Source organism: Trachypithecus francoisi, unplaced genomic scaffold (assembly GCF_009764315.1).
Source record: "Trachypithecus francoisi isolate TF-2019V2 unplaced genomic scaffold, Tfra_2.0 Contig01461, whole genome shotgun sequence".
NCBI lineage: Eukaryota > Metazoa > Chordata > Mammalia > Primates > Cercopithecidae > Trachypithecus > Trachypithecus francoisi.
The window spans coordinates 17,266,723-17,288,587 of NW_022681433.1; the positions used below are offsets into that span (position 1 = coordinate 17,266,723).

Sequence of the window (21,865 nt, forward strand, 5' to 3'; positions counted from 1 at the left end):
GAGCTGAGATGGCGCCACTGCACTCCAGTGTGGACCAGAGTGAGATTCCGTCTCCAAAAAAAAAAAAAAAGTTCTTCTACTCAAATAGAATTCACCCTCTCTTGTTTCTCTGCTCATCTTCTGTATCTCCCACTCAAATCTATTAAATATTTTAGTCCCACTGCTACCAAAGGACCTTGACCTTCTTCCTTAACTTTTTATTCCGTACTATCAATTTCCAAGTCATTCTCTTTGATTGTGAAATACCCTCTTAAAAAATATGTTGTGCTACTTGCTATCAATAGACTTAAAAGATTAATATAAAACTGTGGTTTTGTAAGTCTCTACTATAAATGCTTTACTTTTTCCTTACATTACCCCTTCCGATTATACCATTCTTATATCAGATCAATAGTTTCTAATTACTTTCAGGCCAATTTGGGGGAGATAGAGTACACAAGAACCTGACTGTCAGAGTAAAAAAGGATAAAATAACAATAATAAAACATTTAATAAAGTATCTTAGATAATCCATCTCAAACTGAGCATCTAAGCTTTGGTCTCTAAGAACAATACCTTGTTTTGACAGTTGTAGCAAAGAGTTGTAAATATCATGGCAATCTCTTTCTCTGGGAACAATGAAATGCACGGTTCTGAAGTTCTTGCACTGAATCACAAGGGGGCATCCAGAAGTAGTCAAAGCAAGTTTCTCTACTGAGGCAATATGGTGGTGTAATATCTACAGCATGAAAAAACATCCCGGTCATCAACATGGAAAGCACTAAATATTCTCTTCTAGAATGCACAAGTTTAAGAATGTCCTCCTCAACAAAAGTTGCAAATGTTACATACTCACTCAAACTTCAAGTTTTTAAATGACTGAATGCCCAAGTCAGAAATATGGGTGTCACTCTGATCCCTCCTCCATCTCTCCACATACTCAATACATTATCAGACCCCGGGAACTGCATCGCCTACATGCTTCTGTAACCTATCCACTTCTCTCTATATCTACTGTCACATCCCTAGTTGTAATGTCCCCACTGTTTCTCATCTGAACTACTATAAATAAACAGCCTCCTAAATGCTCTCTCCATACCTACGCTTGACCCTCTGACCCATTTTCTACAACACAGTAGTGAACACTGAAAAGCAGACTAAAAAAAGGAAGGCAATCTAGTCATTTCAAGTCCCTCTCCCGATCACTGACTATATTCTAGTGACAACAGCTTTCTTTTGGCTCTTCAAATGCACCAAGCTCCTTCACACATGGTCAGATGCTCCCACTGTAACTCTACCTCTTCCTCTAAGAACTTCTAGACACATTACTGGCCTTTGCTCAAAACTCATAATATCACCAAAAGTGTAGCCCGACATGCCCCACAACCCTTCCCAAGTAAGTTAGCCCCCTCCCTTTTCTTACTGCAGCTCAAACTGTACTTTCCCTTCATAGTGATGGCAGCAGCGGCCTGTCTGGAGTGGCCACTGTGAGGAAGCCAGTTGCAGTGGGGGAGGTGCAGCCAGGGTTGCATCCTCTGCACAGCAGGCAAGACCTGGGAACAGGTGATCCCAGCGGAAGCCCCATGCCCTACCGAGTTGGCAGGGCAGGAGCCACACTCCTGGGCACAGCTGCAGCCACCCAGCCATGGCTCTGGACCCAGGCATCCCTGTGTTCCTGGGGGCCTAGGAAACCCCCTCCCCCTGCAGGATCAAAAGTGCCTGCTGCCATTCCCTGGCCTCTTCCCACTCCCATTGCCTGCTCTGTGGTAGAGCAAAGTTGTGGACATATCCCGATAGCCCAGCCCAGGTACTGCCGTGACCTAGCTGGTTGTACATGTGCTTGGGGCGGCACTGACACACCAACCCCTGGCTGCCTTGGCCCCTCTGGAAACTACTTCTGAGGCTGAAACTTTGGGTGCCCATGAGCACAGGAGGAGGCCCAGGGCCTGCGGGTGGCATGGTGCGGCATTGATCAACACTACATCTCCAGCACCTAACACAGTACCTGGAACATTATAATTGCCCCCCTCAGATCAAAAAGCTTACAAATGTTATATATCACACACTCAACTTTAATTTTTTAAATGTGAATGCCCAAGCCAGAAATATGGATGTCATCCCTGATACCGCCTTTATCACAATAAGAGTTTACTAAATGAATGAATAAAAAGTCCTACTATAAATTCAATACTTGATGGTATTTTAAATATATGCTTACCATTCTCACCTACTACCAATAACATTTTGTTTGCTACTAAAATTGCCTACTTTTTCTTAATACCACTCCTATTAAAATATTTATAGAAAACTTTTCTGGAGAACAAAAGACCATAGGCTCCTAATCATGGCAGGAGATCCATTAATCCCAAATTAATCTAAAAATTCAACATAAATTTCAGTTTAAAAATTCCAATCTGCTTTGTTTTGTAGTGAGTGAGGGATGATTATTTATATAATACACATATATAATTATAATATTATGTTAATATTATACATATTAAATCTAAAGTTCACCTGCAAAATTAAATGCACATAATCAAGAAAAGCTTGAAAAACAATAATGAGAAGCAGCTGTCAATGGAAATTAAAACTACACAGAGAACAAATAATTAACACACACACACATATATGGCCCTTACTTACGGCTAAGATTCAGCACCATTATCACTTATATTAATGGGACTGTGATAAGTTACCAAAAATGATCTAATAATAACATTTAAACAGAGAATAAGGAACAAAAGCTAACTGTAATATTACAAGTTGAGAACCCCTATCCAAAATGTTTGGGACTAGAAATATTTCAAATTTTGGATTTTTAAAGATTTTGGTATATTTGCATTATACTTATTATACTTATCAACTGACTTCCCTAATCTGAAAACCTGGAATCTGAAATGCTCCAATGAGCATTTCCTTTGAACATCATGTCAGTGCTCAATTTGGGATTGGGGATATCCAACCTGTATATCACTGTTCTGATTTTAACTATAAAGACCCAAAAGCATTTGCAGGAAGAAAATGATGAAGAAACCTGGTCCTACCACTAACTAGTTATGTGATCTTGAAAACACAATCAACTATAAAGTGAGAAAAAGGACATAAGGTTGGTAAGGCCCCTTCTGGTTCTAAATGTTCATTTCTACAGCTCCAGTACACTAAACACACTTCATTTAGGGGAAACATAAGGGAATATACTGATAAGAAAGCATTTAAAAGACAACAATAGGAGAGTAGAGAACAACACAGATATCTTTTTGCTGCCTCTCAAACTATATTCCTCGCAGCTGAAGGAATAGCTATACGGAAAGCCTTCATTTATATCTCTATGAGATGGACAACAGAGAATATACTGAAGCACGTGGACAAAGGAGGGGTAGATGGAGTGGATGATATTATGACTAATTATTTCAGAAGGTACTGCTAGGCAAAATTTCTGGCAATTCTGGATGGAGAAGGGATCCAGTGCCTCTAGGGAATACAACTTCTCTGAGATCAGTATCTCAAGTGAGTTTCCTTAACAGCTGATACGGAATCATATATCAACTGGTCAGCCTTCTTCCGGAAATCAGAAGGGGACAATCAAAGAGAGACAGAGAAGAGTACAATATGTGCAGTACAGGGGTGTACCACAGAGCAACATGAATCTCTGGACTGGGAGGCATAATTGACCTCTAATCTTGATTCTACTGCTTAGAAAAGTAGTATGAGCAGCTATGATTTACTGCCACTACTATGTTTTAGGCACAGATGTTTTTCGTACTTTCTCTCATCTAAGATTCACGAAAGCCCTACATGATGATGGATGCTATATACCCATTTTACGTGGGTGCTAAGCTCGAAAGTTACACACTTTTTGGCAGACACTGTTGGTCTGCCATGCCTCCCCACCTTCCTTACTTGTAAACACTCTTTTCCCTCAAGAGATCCAAAATACTAGGGTCTGCATTCTCTGCCTCCTTTTCAGGTAGGAGTAGCCAAGTGACTGGATTTTCAAACAATCAGATGTTAGGGAAAGTCGGCTGAGGGGGCCTTCTGAGAGAGTCTCTCCTCCCTGATAAAAGGAGAGGGGGCTACTGAGGAAAGCCTACCCACCTCTCCTGCTTTGCAAGGTTTGGCACCATGTTCAGTCAGGTATTCATTTACTTACAGCCAAAAGTACCCTAACATAGTCACCCAAGCAGTGAATAGCAGAGCTGACATTTGAACCCAAAGCTACCTGACAACACAGCCTACATGAGCTCCTTTTACTATGTTACACTGCCTGTGTAACACTGAATGAATTACCACTTCGCTGAGCTTCACCTTCTTCATCTATAAAGTGGAGGTTCTAAAACCTGGCAGAGCTAGTGGCACAGAAACATGCCCAAGTCTCTTCCTCTCAAGCACAGAGACACAAGCCCCATATTCTAACTCCCTTTTCTATTTCTTTTTCTGCTTAGCACTTATCACTATGTATTTTACTTGTTTACCTATTTATTGGTGATGTTATCCATATCTCTCAGCACTAGAATGTGGGCTCCATGAGGGCAGAATTCGTACCTGTTATTATTGGCTATTGTTTCCAAAATATCTAGAATAGTGATATGAAACACACTGTAGATGCTCAATAAATGTGTGCTGAATGAATAAGTGAATGAATTCTAAAACAGAAAAGGAAAAACAAAGAGTCCAAAATAGCCATGGCAATTTTGAAGAACAAGTTGGGAGGGTATGCTCTACTTGATATCAAAATTCATTTAAAAGCTATAGTCAATAAAACAGTGTGGTACAGTGTAGTCAGTATACCAAACGAATAGAAAAGAAAACTCAAAAGCAAAGCCTCACATACATGGAAGATGTTTTTAATGACAGAGCTGGTACTAAAGATGAATGAAATGAAACAGTCAATAAATGGCGCCAGTTGTCTATAAGAAAAAATAAAAATGAATCCCTATTCACGTCATACACCAAAATATTTCCCAGATGTATTAACAACTTACAGGATCAAACTTAAGCTTTTAGAAGAAAATACAGAAGAACCTTTATGACTTTGACATAGGAAAGGATTTCTTAAGTCACAACAGAGCACAAACAAAGAAAAAAATGAAAAATCTATAACATCAAAAATATAAACTTTAACTGAAAGACACATAAAAAACACAGAACACAAGCCACCCACTGGGAAAAGCTATCTACGTCACACACATCTGACAAAGCATTATAACCTAGAACTCTTTCTTTTCTTGAGTAATACTTTTTTTTTTTTTAATTCAGTGGGTACATGTACAGATTTCTAATACGGATATATTGAATGATGCTGAGGTTTGAGCTTCAACTGAACCCATAGCCCAGATAGTGAACACAGTACCCAACAGGTAGTTTTTCAACCCTTGTTCCTCTACTTCCCTCCCTCCCACCTCTATGAGTCTATTAATGTCTATTGTTCCCATTTTATGCTCACATGTACCCAATGTTAAGTTTCCACTTGTAAGTGAGAACATGCAGTATAAGGTTTTTTGTTCGTGTTAATTCACTTAGAATAATGGCTTCCACCTGCAGCCATGTTGCCGTAAAGGCCATGATTTTGTTCTTTTTTAAGGGGGCATAGTATTCTGCGGTGTATATGCACCACATTTTCTTTATCCAATCCACTGCTAATGGATACCTAGGTTGATTTCGTATCTTTGCTATCGTGAACAGTGCTGCAACAAACATGCAAATGCCCATGTCTTTTTGGTTGGATGATTTATTTTCCTTTGAGTTTATATCCAGTAACAGGATTGCTGGGTTGAATGGTAATTCTATTTGTAGCCCAGAACTCTTATAAAATCAATAAAAGACAATGTAATAAAAAAAGAAAAGGAAACTCTTTCCTTTTTCTTTATCTGAAAAGGGTAAATTCTTTGTAATCAGCTCATTAACATTACAATTGGACATCTACTAGATAGGCACAAAATTTTAAACTGACAATATCAATGTTGTTGAGGATGTACAATATTGTGTAATACACTAGTGAGAATAAATTGGAACAACCATTTTGAAGAGGTGATATACTTAGTAAGGTTATATATGCGCTTATTCAAGACCCCATAATTTTACTCCCAGGCAATATCCCAGAGGAACTCTGGCAAATATACAGAAAGAAACATATATGTCTCGGGCCAGGCGCGGTGGCTCAAGCCTGTAATCCCAGCACTTTGGGAGGCCGAGACGGGTGGATCACGAGGTCAAGAGATCGAGACCATCCTGGCTAACACTGTGAAACCCCGTCTCTACTAAAAAATACAAAAAAAAAAAAACTAGCCGGGCGAGGTGGCGGGCGCCTGTAGTCCCAGCTACTCGGGAGGCTGAGGCAGGAGAATGGCGTGAACCCGGGAGGCGGAGCTTGTAGTGAGCTGAGATCCGGCCACTGCACTCCAGCCCCAGCGACAGAGTGAGACTCCGTCTCAAAAAAAAAAAAAAAGAAAAAAAAAAAAAAAGAAACATATATGTCTCATATAAATACACAAAATGTTGTTTACATGTATATGCATACTGCAATATTTATACTAGCAAAAAAAAAAATACCCTAATTAAAATTTGCATAAACACACTGTGGAATATACCAAACAATCCATTTGATCTGTTAACATGTACATATTTTTTAGATTTTTAAAAATTAAAAGGAACAATAAGTACTTTATTTTTATTTTTATTTTTTTTGAGACAGAGTCTCATACTGTTGCCCAGGCTGGAGTGCAATGGTGCAATCTCGGCTCACTGCAACCTCCGCCTCTTGAGTTCAAGCAATTCTCCTGTCTCACAATCCTGAGTAGCTGGGATTACAGGCACCCACCACCACGCCCTGCTGAAATTTTTTGTTATTTTTAGTAGAGACAGGGTTTCACTATGTTGGCCAGGCTGGTCTTGAACTCCTGACCTCGTGATCCACCCAACTTGGACTCCCAAAGTGCTGGGATTACAGGCATGAGCCACCGTGTCCAGCCTAGGAACAACAGGTATTTCAAAATTATTTATGGAGATAAGAGTGTGGTATTTTATAGAATTCCATGTTACACACTCTTCTGTAACTGATTATTAGAAGGGAGGGCAGGAGTGATCTGGAGACCAAAAAATATTTTGGTTGAGATAGGTAACCAATGATTAAAAATTGTGTTATATATTGTGTTATACACATTCAAAATAAAACATGACAGACTAAGTCCATTATTAGTATGATAAACAGTATAGCTGCGGTGCTCCTTACCCAGGTTTCCTTTTGATGAGAGTCTATAAATAATAGATGTGTAGCCGTAAGATACAGTGTTCCTGTTAATGACTTGTTGCTGGTACTGAATCGGTCAAGTAATTTTACTTGTTCTACCTAAAAGAAAAAAGATATTATTTTTCATTTCAAAAGTAGTATAAATTATTTTTCTGTTAGCCCAGGACTTACATGAACCATTCTCAATTTTTTTCTTCGTTCTGTCTAAAATCATAAGAGCTTATTTAATTCTTACTGTTAAATTCCATATATCTTTTTGGGGAATGTATAAGCCACAAATAACATAGAGATTATTTACAGTTACAAATGTAACCAATAGAGAACCACATTGTAGAAAACAGTAACACTTATATTGAGGGTAGCAAGAAAGAGGGGTGCAGTACAAATAAGCAAAAACATTTTTCATACCCAAGAGTCAACACTTTTATCTAAAGTTGGAAAATCAAAACATAAATATATTATTATCCAGAGTTTTAAAGTAAACTACCAGAAAAATTAAATCAGGAAACATTTAAATGGTTGCCAACTCTGACTAGTCTCTATATTCTCCTCACTATCCCACACCAGGGCAATGATTGTTTTTTGTCCACCTCTGGGCTTTTACTCACACTGTTCTCTGCTTCTAAAATCGCCTCTTCTGCTTAGCTAAGTGGCAAGCATTCTTCAAGACTCACTAACATCCTGCCTCCTAACATTAATCCTTATTAGATAATTCGTTCATTACTTACGTCTTGGCTTCGTATTCCTCTGTAGCTCTGAATTCCCTGGCACAGATTATCTCCTATGCTGCTTTGGCCTCCTCTAGTGCCTGAGCTGGTAAGGCACATAGTATGTGTTTATGAATACTAGTAGACAGACACACACACACACACGCACACAAACACACACACACACGATGTTGCTGCTGGAGTGGAGAGTGGGACTAGGACTAACCAGGAATGTGCAGGAGAGTACTGCTGGGAATCTTTGTATTATTCATCCTTATGAAAAAAAGTAAAATAACCACTACCAACCTAAAAAATGTTAATTTGGGCCAGGCACAGTGGCTCACGCCTATAATCCCGGCACTTTGGGAGGCCAACGTGGGTGGATCACCTAAGGTCAGGAGTTCAAGACCTGCCTGGCCAACATGATAAAACCTCTACTAAAAATACAAAAAGCAGATGGGCATGGTGGCACACATATGTAATCCCAGCTACTTGGGAGGCTGAGGCAGGAGAACTGCTTGAATCTGGAAGGTGGAGGTCGCAGTGAGCCAAGATTGTGCCACTGCACTCCGGCCTGGGCGACAGAGTGAGATTCCATCTCAAAAAAACAAATAAGCAAAAAAAAGTTAATTTATGTGTACCAGCAGGTTGTAGACAGTTTTTAAAATTGTTTATATCTTTAAAATCATCTAGATAGCTAACCACTAGCTCATTAATTCTACAATTTTCTCCCATATATTAATATATTTCATCACCACTAGGTGCAGTGGCTCACGCCTATAATCCAGCACTTTGGGAGGCCAAGGCGGGTGGATCACGAAGTCAGGAGTTCAAGACCAGCCTGCCCAACATGGTGAGACCCCGTCTCTATTAAAAATGCAAAAAATTAGCTGGGCATAGTGGCGGGCGCCTATAATCCCAGCTACTCGGGAGGCTGAGGCAGGAGAATCGTTTGAACCTGGGAGGCAGAGGTTGTGGTAAGCCGAGATTGCACCACTGCAATCCTGCCTGGGCAACAAGAGCAAAACTCTGTCTCAAAAAAAGAAGAGGAAAGGAGGGGAGGGCAGGAGACGAGAGAGGAAGGCTTTCTACTTATAAACCTGAATAAAGATTTCTCTTAGAGGTCATTTATTTCATTGTTTAGGACCATTTCTTCCTTAAATAAAAATCTAGCTTCAGTTTACAACACATTGCAAATCCAAACTTAAACACCTTTCAAGACAAATGGGATCAATTACTGTTTATTCCTCTTCATTGAGCGTGACTTGGCTGGAAAGGGCACTGTGGCCAACCAGCACTGAGCAATTACTGCAATGTAGATCTCACCTATCTTTTTGGGTGGAGACATAGAACCAAACCATATCATCTCCTAAGCTATTAAAACCAAGTTTTTAAGGCTCTAACAAGAAGACAACGGATGAATATATATGGAAATAAAGGTTACCATAAAGTATCAACACTACTCAAGCAAATAATCTGTGTCCACATCATTCAGTAGAGTTTCAAATAGCTTCTCAGAAAAAATTAAAAAGTCTACTGGCAAGTAGTTTAAAAGTGGGGAGGGGCTGATTTTATTACTATTTAATTAAATAGGAAGTTTGCTTTAAAAAGAAATCCATGTGAAATTTTAAATTTGTGGATTTTTTGAAGATCATAAATATTCCTGGTTGTGCTTGCTCCAATTATAAATCTCAAATTGTAACTTACCTATGAGGCATAAGTATCTATAAAGCTTCTATACATGGAAAACAATCACACCACTTTTCATTTGGATTTTATTCCTCTTCTGTCCATCCCCTGTCCACTATTACTCTTCCTCAGGGGTCCATTCTCCATAGGGAACTTACCTACTGTCATTATGTAAGCCTATATGTTAATGACTCCCAAAATTGTACGTCCAGCTCCGCTCTCTCCTGAGTTCATACTGTCTGCTACACAGACAGTATTTCCTGACATACTAGTGAGGTCTCATATGTGCCTATTGCTGTGACAAGTGCTTACCATACATTATTTCTTTTAATTTTGACAACTCCTGTATAGTATGTACTAGTACTGTCCCCACAGAAACTGGGACTTGGTGAGGTTGGTTAGTCATCTCAAAGTCACACAGCGAGAAGCAGCTAGTGGTATAGCTTAGTCATAAACCTACGTGATCTAATTCCCAAGCCAAAACACCTTCCTACTATGCTATACTGTCTCCACTAGATGTGTCGGAGCCATGTTATACATACTGAAAGCAAAACTGATTTCCCCCTCACCCCTCACAAATAGGTTTCTAATTCTGTATTTTGGATGTGAGTTAATGTTCATCCTCCATCCTTATCAAGTCACCCACACTGGAAATCTGTGAATCACCCTATGACTTCTTCTCAATCCCCAACATTCCATCAATCACCAATTCCTATGATTTTTATCACCTAAATATTTTTAAATCTGCCCCTTCCACCAGTATTAAAGCAATTCCTAAATTACAATGAAAGCCTCTGTTCATGTATCTGTCTTTTCCACTAAAGACTAACATACCCCACGGCAAAGACTGTCTTTCATTTATGCACGAATATCTCCTAACAGCTAGTAGAGTGTCTGACATAATAAATGTTTGTTGAACTAAGATGAACGGCCACAGAAAAATTATTTTCCCCAGGTGAAAACCAGAAGGTGTGCCCAATTTACCAGTGATCCCTTTTGTTGAAATCATTTGATTTATTAAATAAGATTCTTCTTTATCCCATTATACTTTTCCTCATCTCTCTATCTTTTCCCTACACAGTGGGTGAACAGTAGGTATTCATTAATTCTTGAATAAACCAGCAACAAACTAAAAGCAAATAGAAAACTACTAATAGAATACATATGTATAGTTCAGTTTTGGGTTTTGGGTTTTTTTTTCTGTGTGTAGTACGTATCTGGACTTTTAATCCTCTATCTCTACTCCATCATTCATTAGAATAAAATCACTCTTCTAGAACTGCACAGTTCCTTCTGGCTGGGTCTCTTATCAAGGCGGGAAATTTTTGGTGAAAATGCTCTTTCCAACATTCTAAGCCTATTTCCTGACTCCTCCTAGTTTTATATGCAAATAATCTGAAATTCTCTTTGTTAGATCTTTAATTTTGGTCAGCTATACACGATTCAAATCCCAGCTGTTCATATGAATCACCTCCAAAACTCTGCAAAAGTACAAATCCAAAGCCTCACCCCAACTTCACTCAGTTATCTGAGAAGATGGAGACCAAGAATCCATATTTTTCATAAGTTCACCTGCTCATTCTTATGCAACTGGTATTTCTTCTAACTTTTAACTCCAAATTAATTCCTCTGACTCAACATGAGGTTAGCTCCCTTCTCTACCTTTAGGCTCTTTTCCCAAATATTTACGGGCTCAGTTTATCCACCTCTCCCACTTTTTAAAGGACCTTATTACAACTTTGATCCTTTAAAATGTACAACTGCTACCGGCTGTGGTGGCTCACGCCTATAATCTCAGCACTTTGGGAGGCAGAGGTAGGCAATCACTTGAGCCCAAGAGTTTGAGATTAGCCTGGCCAACATGGCGAAACCCTTCTTTACTAAAAATATAAAAATCAGCGGCTGGGCCCAGTGGCTTACGCTTGTAATCCCAGCACTTTGGGAGGCCAAGGTGGGTGGATCACCTGAGGTCAGGAGTTCAAAACCAGCCTGGCCAACATGGTGAAACCCTGTCTCTACTAAAAATACAAAAATAAGCTCAGCAGGCACCTATAATCCCAGCTACTTGGGAGGCTGAGGCAGGAGAATTGCTTGAACCCTGGATGGAGGCAGAGGTTGCAGTGAGCAGAGGCTGAGTCATTGCACTCCAGCTTGAGTGACAGAGCGAGACTCTGTCATAAAATAAAATAAAACAAGATGCATAACTGCATTACATGCACGCACACACCCAAACACACATACATCTTTGAAGAACATGCAGATAAATATATATATATATATATCAGGAAAAGAGCTTTCTGATTCACTCATCAAAAATGTACTGGCTGTCAACTAAAGGCCAATCTATCTGAATCTCTAAAATAATCTCTTTTCAGAAAGCACTGAAAGGTTGGATAATAAATGTCAGGTACTGATATGGTTTGGCTCTGTGTCCCTGTCCAAATTTCATCTTGGATTGTAATCCCCATGTGTGGAGGAAGTGGCCGGGTGGGAGGTGATTGGATCATGGGGGTGGTTTCCCCCATGCTGTGCTCTCTTGACAGTGAGTTCTCCTGAGTTCTGATGGTTTTAAAGGAGGGCACTTTCCCCCTTTGCTCGCTCTCTCTCTCCTGCCACCATGAGAAGACATGCCTTGCCTCCCTTCACCTTCCATCAAGAGTGTACGTTTCCTGAGGCCTCTCCAGCCATGTGGAACTTGAGTCAATTAAACCTCTTTCCTTTATAAATTAGCCAGTCTTGGGTTGTTCTTTACAGCAGTGTGAAAATGGACGAATACACATACTCTATCTTTGTCTGCCTAATAAATATAAGCAACAAAGTGCTCTAGTAAATATTTGCAAAACTACTGTAGTTAGTAATCTGGTCAAGTAGGTAGAGCCCTGACAGTCCTCTATGTCAAGCTACTGTCCAGTGAAGTTCAAATGGAGAAAGGAAGAAGGATACATATGGAGTTTAAAAAGCAAATTCCATATTTAAAGGTGCTCCATAGTTGAAAAAAACTACTGTAAATGATGAAAGCAAAGATCAGCAAAATGTTCTTCACTAATGGGAATACAGAAAATACAAAATTCTCAACATAGGAAATACAACATTTATGTCTCAATAGCAGAGGCACAACATTTTATCTGATTAAAAAAAACATGTTAAGGTACAAAATCTGTACTGTAGATTAAAAAAGATAAGAGGTTTTTAAGCACAGTAGTCTATTAAGAAATATCGCTTATAAGATCATTCCAGTGTCAATGTGGAGAAAATGCTGGGTTGATTAAGGGCAACCAGGTAAGAAGCTAAAGAAGCCATCTAGGTGACTGGTTCATATTAGGGCCTGGAGTAAGCTGTGATAGAGAGGAAGTCCATCTTGAGATAATAACAAAACTGATAGGGGAAGGAAGAGAGGAGGAAAAACAGAGGTTCCTTAAGGGTTTTAAGCTTGTCACACTGGTTGCCATTCACTAAGATAAAGTAGTACAGAGAAGAAAACGTCTGAAAGAAAGGATGTCTTTAATATAACAAACTGAGGACTATCTTAGCATATGCCAACTTATATTCAAAGTTATATAAAAGAAAATCATTACATACAACTGCTTCAATAGGGTAATCTCTATATGAAAGTGACAGATAGTGAAATCAATCTGAAATCATTCCAAAACATTTATTTAGTATTTACACTAAAGTTCTCAAGAAAATAAGAGAATTTCTAAGAAAATACACTGATTATTTTGCTCTTTGTGGCAAATCCCACCCCTCACCTCTAAGGAGGGGAAATCAAATATTTCTCTTTACTACAATCATTGGCATACAAATTTCAAACCACAGACTTCGTCAACTTCTAAAAACCAACTGCTTCTTTATATTTCCCCTTTTCACCAAGGAACTAAAAGTATTTTACAGATGTTGCTACAGATTTTCCCCAGTCTGTTCTGAGAAATGTGTTAAGTCAGATGTTCAGGAGGCAACTACAGCTCTCTCAGGTCGCTATCACTGAGGTACTGCAGGAACCGTCAGGATCCTTAAATTACAGGTCTCATCACAGCCAAAAAGAAAACGGAAAAAAAGAAAAAAGCCTTTGGGAAAAGAAAGAACGAAGAATAGAAATGGGGCAAAGAGAAAGGAATTGGAAGATGTCACTTCGGTGAGGAACGGTAAAGGCCAACACACATTACTTTAAGGACTATTTAGTTGAATCGTTGCCAACTAGGGGCCTACACTAAAAGGTACCCTAATGGTCTATGGAGAAAGTTCAAATTTCAGCCAATTATGAAGTTAGGACTGGAAAACACAGAGAACCCCACACATACGGATTCACATTCAGAAAATGTTGGGGCCATCACAGGTGTAGTGGCTTACGCTTATAATCCCAACACTTTGGGAGGCCAAGGCAGGAGGACTGCTTGAGACCAGGAGTCTGAGAACCAGCCTGGGCAACACAGTGACACCCTCATCTCTACAGGGGAAAAAAAATGTTTTTTAATTAGCCAGGCATGGTGGCATGTGCCTGTAGACCCAGCTACTTGGGAGGCAGAGGCAGGAAGATCGTTTGAGCCCAGGAGGTAGAGGTTGCAATGAGTTATAATCATACCACTGTACTCCAGCCTAGGTGACAGAGCAAGATCCTATTGGAAAAGAAAGGAGAAAGATAGGAGAAAGGACAAAGAAGAAAGGAGAAAGGAAAGGGGAAAGAGAAAAGAAGAAAGGAAAGGAAAAGGAAGGAAAGGAAGAGAAAAGAAAAGAAAGAAGAAAATGTTGGAAATGAAAAACAAAGGGAGTCACACAAACAGAATCACATTCAGAAAATTCAGACACCTCTTTATCCCTCAGGAAAAAGTGGCCTTTGGGACAGGAAGGGACCCATGGCTTTCAATCAGACTTCTGTGACCAACAGTTGTACTTATTCTACGACTACAACAATAGACACGGTGGCTACTGAAGCAGAAAGTGCACCATCACTGCTCCTCTGGTTTGCCGCACTTCCCTATAGCCAGGCACTCATCTGGGACTCTCAGAATCATTCCACACTGACATCCTGCCAAGAATTAGCTTTCAAAAAGGGAGCACTTCAAGTTGTGTGCAGGAAGTGGAGAGCAGAGATTATGTTTTTTTTTTTTTTTTGAGACGGAGTCTTGCTCTGCCACCCAGGCTGGAGTGCAGTGGCCAGATCTCAGCTCACTGCAAGCTCCGCCTCCCGGGTTCCCGCCATTCTCCTCCCTCAGCCTCCCGAGTAGCTGGGACTACAGGCGCCCGCCTCGTCGCCCGGCTAGTTTTTTGTATTTTTTAAAGTAGAGACAGGGTTTCACCGTATTAGCCAGGATGGTCTCGATCTCCTGACCTCGTGATCCGCCCGTCTCGGCCTCCCAAAGTGCTGGGATGACAGGCTTGAGCCACCGTGCCCGGCCGGATTATGTTTTTTGTTCATGTATCCCAATTTCCAGAACAGTGTCTGGCTGCATAAATGATGAAATGAAACAGTCACAGACCTCAAGAGGGGAGAGGGTAACCTCAGATGGTAAATCCAGTGGGCACTTTTCAGTTTTATCTTACTTTGCTTATTCCATCAATGGCTTCCTATCTCACTCAAAAAAAAAACCAAGACTTTATAGTGGCCTTCAAGACTACAGTAACTTGCCCCTGTCCCCCAACTTTAATCTTCCACTATGCTCTTCTTCACTCACCCTGCTCTAGCTGTCTTGCTTCTTCTTGGCAACCAGGCATGCCCTCGAAGGATTTTCCCCCCGTTGTTTCCTTTGTTGGGACTCTCCCCCACATCCCCCATGTGGGGATGGCTTACGCCCCCACCAGTTTCAGGTCTGTACTCAAGAGTCACCTTCTCTGTAAGTGCTTCCCTAACCACTCGATTTACAGCGGTCCTCCCTTAAACCCCCTCTTCAACCCTCGTACTCTCCAGAGCCCTGGCTTGCTTTATTTTTATCCATAGCATTTACCACCATCTAACATACTATACATTGAACTTAATTTTGTTTATTGTTATCTCTTCTCCAAACAGATAAGTTATAAGGGCAGGAGTTTTTGTCGGAACCTACAACAGTGCCTGGCCCAAGGAGGAGGAAGCAGCCAGAGGATGGAGCAGAGAAGGAAATTAGAACAGGGAAGACTGTCCCCTTCCCATCCGTGCTTCACCTCTTCCAAATTCATCTGGCTTCTCCTCCTCTGCTTGCCTGCCCCCCACCCATTTTTTTTTTCTTTTTGAGACAGAGCATTGCTCTGTCGCCCAGACTGGAGTGCAGTGGCATGATCTCGGCTCACTGCAACCTCCATCTCCCGGGTTCAAGTGATTCTCATGCCTTAGCCACCCAAGTAGCTGGGATCACAGGCACCCGCCACCATGCCCCGCTAATGTTTTGTATTTTTAGTAAGACAGGGTTTCACCATGTTGGCCAGGCTGGTCTCAAACTCCTGACCTCAAGTGCTCCTCCTGCCTTGACCTCCCAAAGTGCTAGGATTACAGGCATGAACCACCATGCCCAGCTTGCTTGCCCTTTTTAAGTGTTTAGACTATTCTCTACAGAGTCTCAACATATTCTTGCATAAACTCATCCAAAATATTTCAATGATTTACCTAAACACAACTCCCTCCCAAATCTACTCTTGAAGCCACTCACACTAGATTCTCACAATCAGCTAGCTACTAGAAAAAGTCTGACCACCTAAGCTTCTCCTATTCATCCCCTGCTCTGTATTCTTACTCACACTGCCCCAACTAACTAATCAAATCTCTTGATTAGATCATTATTCTGTGAGGCAAGAGAGTGTGGTTAAGAGAATAGGCTTGCTATCAGAAAGACCTAAATTCAAGTTTCCACCTCCACCTCTTCTATGGCAGAGCTAATTGTGCGAGCCAGGACAAGTTATTTTATTTATTCTCTCAGGGTTTCAGTTTCCTCACCTGTAAAATGGGATAGTATTAGTGAAAATCAAAACAGCACTTTACTTGGAAAAAAGCCTTCAGGTGCTCCTCAAAACCTATTGGCTCTTATTTCAAAGACAATTTAAATACTATCAGTTTCTCCTTACTCTTGATTCATTCTTATTTCTATATCTCCTTCCTTCTTTCAGAGGGAAGATATATTTGTATACATACATGGATGATATCACATTCTAATGACAAAAAGAGGGAGCAAGCTAAAGAACAAGTTAGGCATTAACTTTTGTAATAACTCAATTTGGGCCTTAGTATCACCAGATTTTTATGAGACATTCCATTTGATTACAAACTCTAGCAGTCAGTCTTTCATTTATAGCTTTAAAAAAGTTCTTCCATTCCATTCAGTAAAGTTCCATTCACAGATAAGACAGTATCATTTGACATCAACATAAGATGTCAGCCAAAGCACTGGCAGAGAAAGGAGAAAGGCTGCATGAAGAACCGTCTCTGCACATTTCTCATTGTTTCTTGGCAGGACTATGTCATTACGGCAAAATTAGAGCTCAATGCGATAGGCAGTAGCTACAAGATTCATAAGCGAAGCTTGGAAATGCTCTTTCAGAAATCCAGATTCAGGGACTTGACATCTTTGATGCTATACAGTTAGTAAACCAAACGTGACCAAAACAGAATGATATATATGTTCATTAGTATTCAGCTAAAATACTTAATCTGATAAAATTCTGGTTAGCAAGCAATAATAATCCTAAATATTATTTAAAAACAATACCACATAAATATTATTTATGGCAAAAAGAGGTTGGGGGGAAAAGCTCTTAGAATTATTATCAGCATTTATTTCTGAATTAATACTAATGCACATTTAACAATTAGATTAAAACTAGAGGGGCACTGGAAAAAGCATACATAGTCTTTGGAGTTAAACACACCTTAGTTTAAATACTAATTATATCTCTCATGAGCTAATTGAGCAGGTTTCTTAAATTCCTAAGCCTATTTCCTCCTCACCTATAAATGGAGATAATACTACCCAACTGACAGGGTTATTTAAGAGATCAGTGATGATACTGTATAAATTAACATATTTATGCAATTGTACATATTATAAAGAAATAATATTGTATAATTGGCTATATTGACATACAGTTGCTCAACAAATGGTAATTACTACTTTCCAAATACAGCTGACTGAACAACATAAATCACTAAATAGTTATAAAGGACACTCTACAGTCAATTTTGATCCTAATGACTAAACTACATAAAGGTCAAAACACCTAATAAATCTAAAACAATCCACTTTTGGTTTTTAAATACTTACACTTATTTTTGCAGCAAACTAACTAAATCCAGATGAAGGCTATTCATAATGGAAACAAAAGGTTGGCTATGTTCAAACCAATCTTTTAAGAGTAAGTTATTTTCCCAATACATTAGTAATTTAAGAAAATGTTACAGTCCCCACAACAATTAAGAGAACGTACCCTGAGGTCCACCTCCATCTTGCTGTGATATACCCAGTGTCAATAGAGCATCTGGCACATACTAGGTACCTAGCAAATATTTACTTGCGGTCTACATACACTCACTTAATATTACTCCAGAGTAGTGATCCAATACTAGAAAAACAACCCAAAGTAATAAAAGAGCATATTTGAGAAGTAGTTTTAATAGAAAATCATCAGAAATTTCTTAATCTCTAAAAAGATCTTATTATACCACCAGTATGGGACCACTGTGTAATGATAAGTCAAAATCAGAACATTACTTGAAGAAAAGTTCATCCATTGATGAAGAGGAATATCAGACAAAATGAAAGTCAATGGTGACAACTTTCAAAGAGCTACTAAGAGGGGCTACAACTCTACAAATAAAAACAAAGATATATATTCATAATACATTGAAGGAGGAAAGATTTAAAATAACCAAGAGATCCTAAATATTTTTCAAGTCTGTTCACTCTTATCCACCTAAGAATAGGATTTGCTCTAGTTGATCAGATTCAGTTTACTTTTACTGATTTTTTTCTTCTTTTTTTTTCCGCCCCCATTATGTCACCCAGGCTGGAGTGCAATGGCGCAGTCTTGGCTCACTGCAACCTCCAAGTCCTGGGCTCAAGCCATCCTCCCATCTCAGCCTCCCGAGTAGCTGGGGACTACAGGTACACACCACCCCACCCGGCTTTTTTTTTTTTCTTTTGAGACTGAGTCTGGCTCTATTGCCCAGGCTGGAGTGCAGTGGCGCCATCTTGGCTCACTGCAACCTCCACCTCCCGGGTTGAAGCAATTCTCCTGCCTCAGCCTCTGAGTAGCTGGGATTACAGGCGCCTGCCACCACGCTCGGTTAATTTTTTGTATTTTTAGTAGAGATGGGGTTTTGCCAGGTTGGACAGGCTGGTCTCGAGCTCCTGACCTCAAGTGATCCGCCCACCTCGGCCTCCCAAAGTGCTGGGATTACAGGCGTGAGCCACCGTGCCCAGGCAATTTTTTTGTTTGTTTGTTTTTGTAGAAACTGGGTTTCACTATGTTGCCCAGGCTGGTCTCGGATTCCTAGGCTCAAGCAATCTGCCCGCCACGGCCTCCCAAAGTGTTGGGATTACAAGTGTAAGCCACCGTGCCCAGCCTTTTACTGGTTTTCGATTGTGTGCTATGCACCGTAGAAAGCACATGAAAAACAGAGGAGGTTAGAACTGATGCAGAAGTAAGTCACGTGCACTTAGCTACTATATAATACGTATCTGGAACCAACACAAGAACCTGATCCAATGTCTACTCTAGTTCCTCTTTTCCGTCTGTACACCTTCTACTAGTTTGGTTATAGACTTAAGCACCCTTCTTTTTTCAAAATTTAAGTACCAACAACTTGAATTCTCAAGTTATTTTATCTTTCTTCTCTTAAAAAATGTTTTAAGGGGTTAGTTTTCAGCATCTTCAATTTTATTAGATATGGTATGCACAACGTTAAAGACAAACTCTAATAAAAATTCATGGGTACCTTTAAAAGGTTTGTGAAACATTTAAAAAAATTTTAAAAACACAAATTCTTCTTGGAATAATGAAGATAACGAACATCTGCTGGTTCCCTAAATGAGCAGGAACTTTAAGATGGGCAGCACCTAACAGGGTTTCAGCTTTGTCAAAACGTGGAGAGGCTGCCTTGCAGTGGGCTCGCAGTGATTTTAAAATGTTACTTTTCCCCTCTCGATTTATGTTTTTCTCCCTCCCAAAGTTAAACTTAAATGTCGTTGGAAACGTAATTTGGTAATATTCTGATGTCATTTCCTTCCGTTTTTAAATGTGTAATGAAATAAAAATATTTGTTCGTTCTCAAAATAAAGGTCTTCCACACACAAAAATTAAGGCTGGAGTGTAATAAGATTAATCGAATAAAGCTGCATCCCACCTTTTGAAATATGGAATAACATTTTTCCCTTCTCCAGAACTCCTGTTAAACTGACTACTGACACTTAGGACAATGCCTGAAGTTTGAAGCCCCTACACGGGAACACCCGATCCGAAAGACTGGAGACGAGACAGCAAAGGGAGGTGGCGCGGAGAGCTGATCTCCGTTCCTCCAAAACTCGTACTGTGAATCTGCGACACGGGACAATGAAATGTGAGCAAGGACAAGCTTACACAGCATTATAATGTTAAAGACCGATTTTCCAGTAGATGAGGCAACGAAAGGCCGAAAGACCCCAAAGTTAAAGGAGCCCCAATTTTGCCCGAGAAAACGTGGGGCTAGGAGGGCGGTGACCAGTTTTCCCAGACTTGTCCCTACGCACTCCGAGATGCTGCAGGAGGGACCCCTGCTCCCGTAGGCACAGGGGGCCTCTGCACCCCGCTTGGCCCAAGCTGACCCTGCCCTCCAAGACCAGGCCTGGCCAGACCCTCCCGTCCCGGGCCGGGTCTCCGCCGAGCCGGCCCCCAGCCCCGGTCAGGCCAGCCGAGCCTTCGTCTCCTCCTGCCTCAGCCGGGTCAGACCAGGGCCCCTGAAGACTGGTTGTTCCGCGCTCGACTACCTTGGTCGTCCGGATATGCTCCATCGCGAGGAGACGTCAGCCAGCAGCCGGTCTCACGGGCGTACCATGGGGCTAGAGAAACAGGGCGGTGACAGCGACCGAGAGCAAGCGGGAACTCCCTCCGCCAGCCAGCGACGCGGGTCCGTCAGCCGGCCCCGGTAGCGTCAACCGCGCAGGCGCAGCCGGCGAGCGCCGTCTCCTAGAAACACTTCCCCAAACCCCGCGGCCTCCCGGGGAACAAGGGGCTGGTGGACTGGCAGAGAGTCTGCGGACCGAGAGCGGCTTGCTGGTTCGTCCCGGACCGCGGCGGATCCCACAGCGCCCCCTGCTGGAGGAGGTCGATACTGCTCACCACCCCTCCCGAGGCCGTCTTTGTCATCCCGCCCAGCGCACGCGGGGCGGTCGCAGAGGAAGACTGCGTGAGAATGGATCCCCAGTAAAGGGCTCCTGTGGGGTGAGAGCAAGACTGGAGGATGTTCTGAGGTCCATCGCCATACCAATAGACACCACCAAATTTAGTTTGAGCTGCAGTTCTACTCATAAGAATGTATTCTAAGGAAATAATTAGATTTGGAGTTATTCTTCTAAGGAAATAACCAAATAACGAAACCAGCCTTATTTGAAACAATCAAATCTCCAATACTACGGATTCCTTATGTAAAGTACGATGATTAGCTAGTCCTCAATCTGGTCTGTTGTCAGAGTCCCGCCTCCTACCTCAATTTCATACGATGTTAGCACCAGCCTCCACTAAAACTCATCCTGTTGAGGGATATCACATAATGAAAATGTGAATGCTGCATTACCGAGGGAAGAAAAAAACTGGCTATAGAACAATAAGTTCGATGTAACCGTGTTCTGTAATTTTTATTTATGTAAACAAAAAGTTTACATTTCTAGATGAGGGTTATTTTTGTTCGAATACGTCTAATGTGGTACTTCTCAGCCTGGAGTGAGTTTTCTCCCCAGGGGACATTTGGCAAGCTCTGGAGATGTTTTTGGTTGTCTCAAATGGGGGTGGGTGGCGGCGGGGGGCAACTGGTGGGTGGAGGCCAAGTCGCAAGTCAGTTGCTGAACACCCTACTAGGCACCAGACCAACCCCTAACAACAAGGAATTAGCCGGCTCAGAGACGACAACAGTGCAGAGGTTGAAAAAACCTGCTCTATGCCAGGCGCGGTGGTTCACGCCTGTAATCCCAGCACTTTGGGAGGCTGAGGCGGGCGGATCAATTGAAGTCAGGAGTTCGAGTTCGAGAAACCCTGCTCTACGTTTTGTAAATATTCTGTACTAAGCGAATTAGGGTTTGTAACCTTCATCTTT

General features: G+C 41.1%; 1 protein-coding gene across 1 annotated transcript in view; it reads right to left on the minus strand.

Annotated features, from left to right (window-relative positions):
• MTMR6 (myotubularin related protein 6) overlaps positions 1 to 21,325 on the minus strand; it is a 41,830-nt gene extending 20,505 nt beyond the window's left edge. Inside the window, exons 1-3 of the mRNA XM_033236929.1 lie at positions 20,544 to 21,325; positions 7,208 to 7,324; positions 556 to 718 (exon numbers count right to left, since the gene is read on the minus strand). Of these exons, the coding sequence (XP_033092820.1) occupies positions 556 to 718; positions 7,208 to 7,324; positions 20,544 to 20,567 (304 nt within the window). The 5' untranslated portion in view covers positions 20,568 to 21,325. The remainder of the gene's footprint in view (positions 1 to 555; positions 719 to 7,207; positions 7,325 to 20,543) is intronic.
• Positions 21,326 to 21,865: the final 540 nt, after the last annotated feature.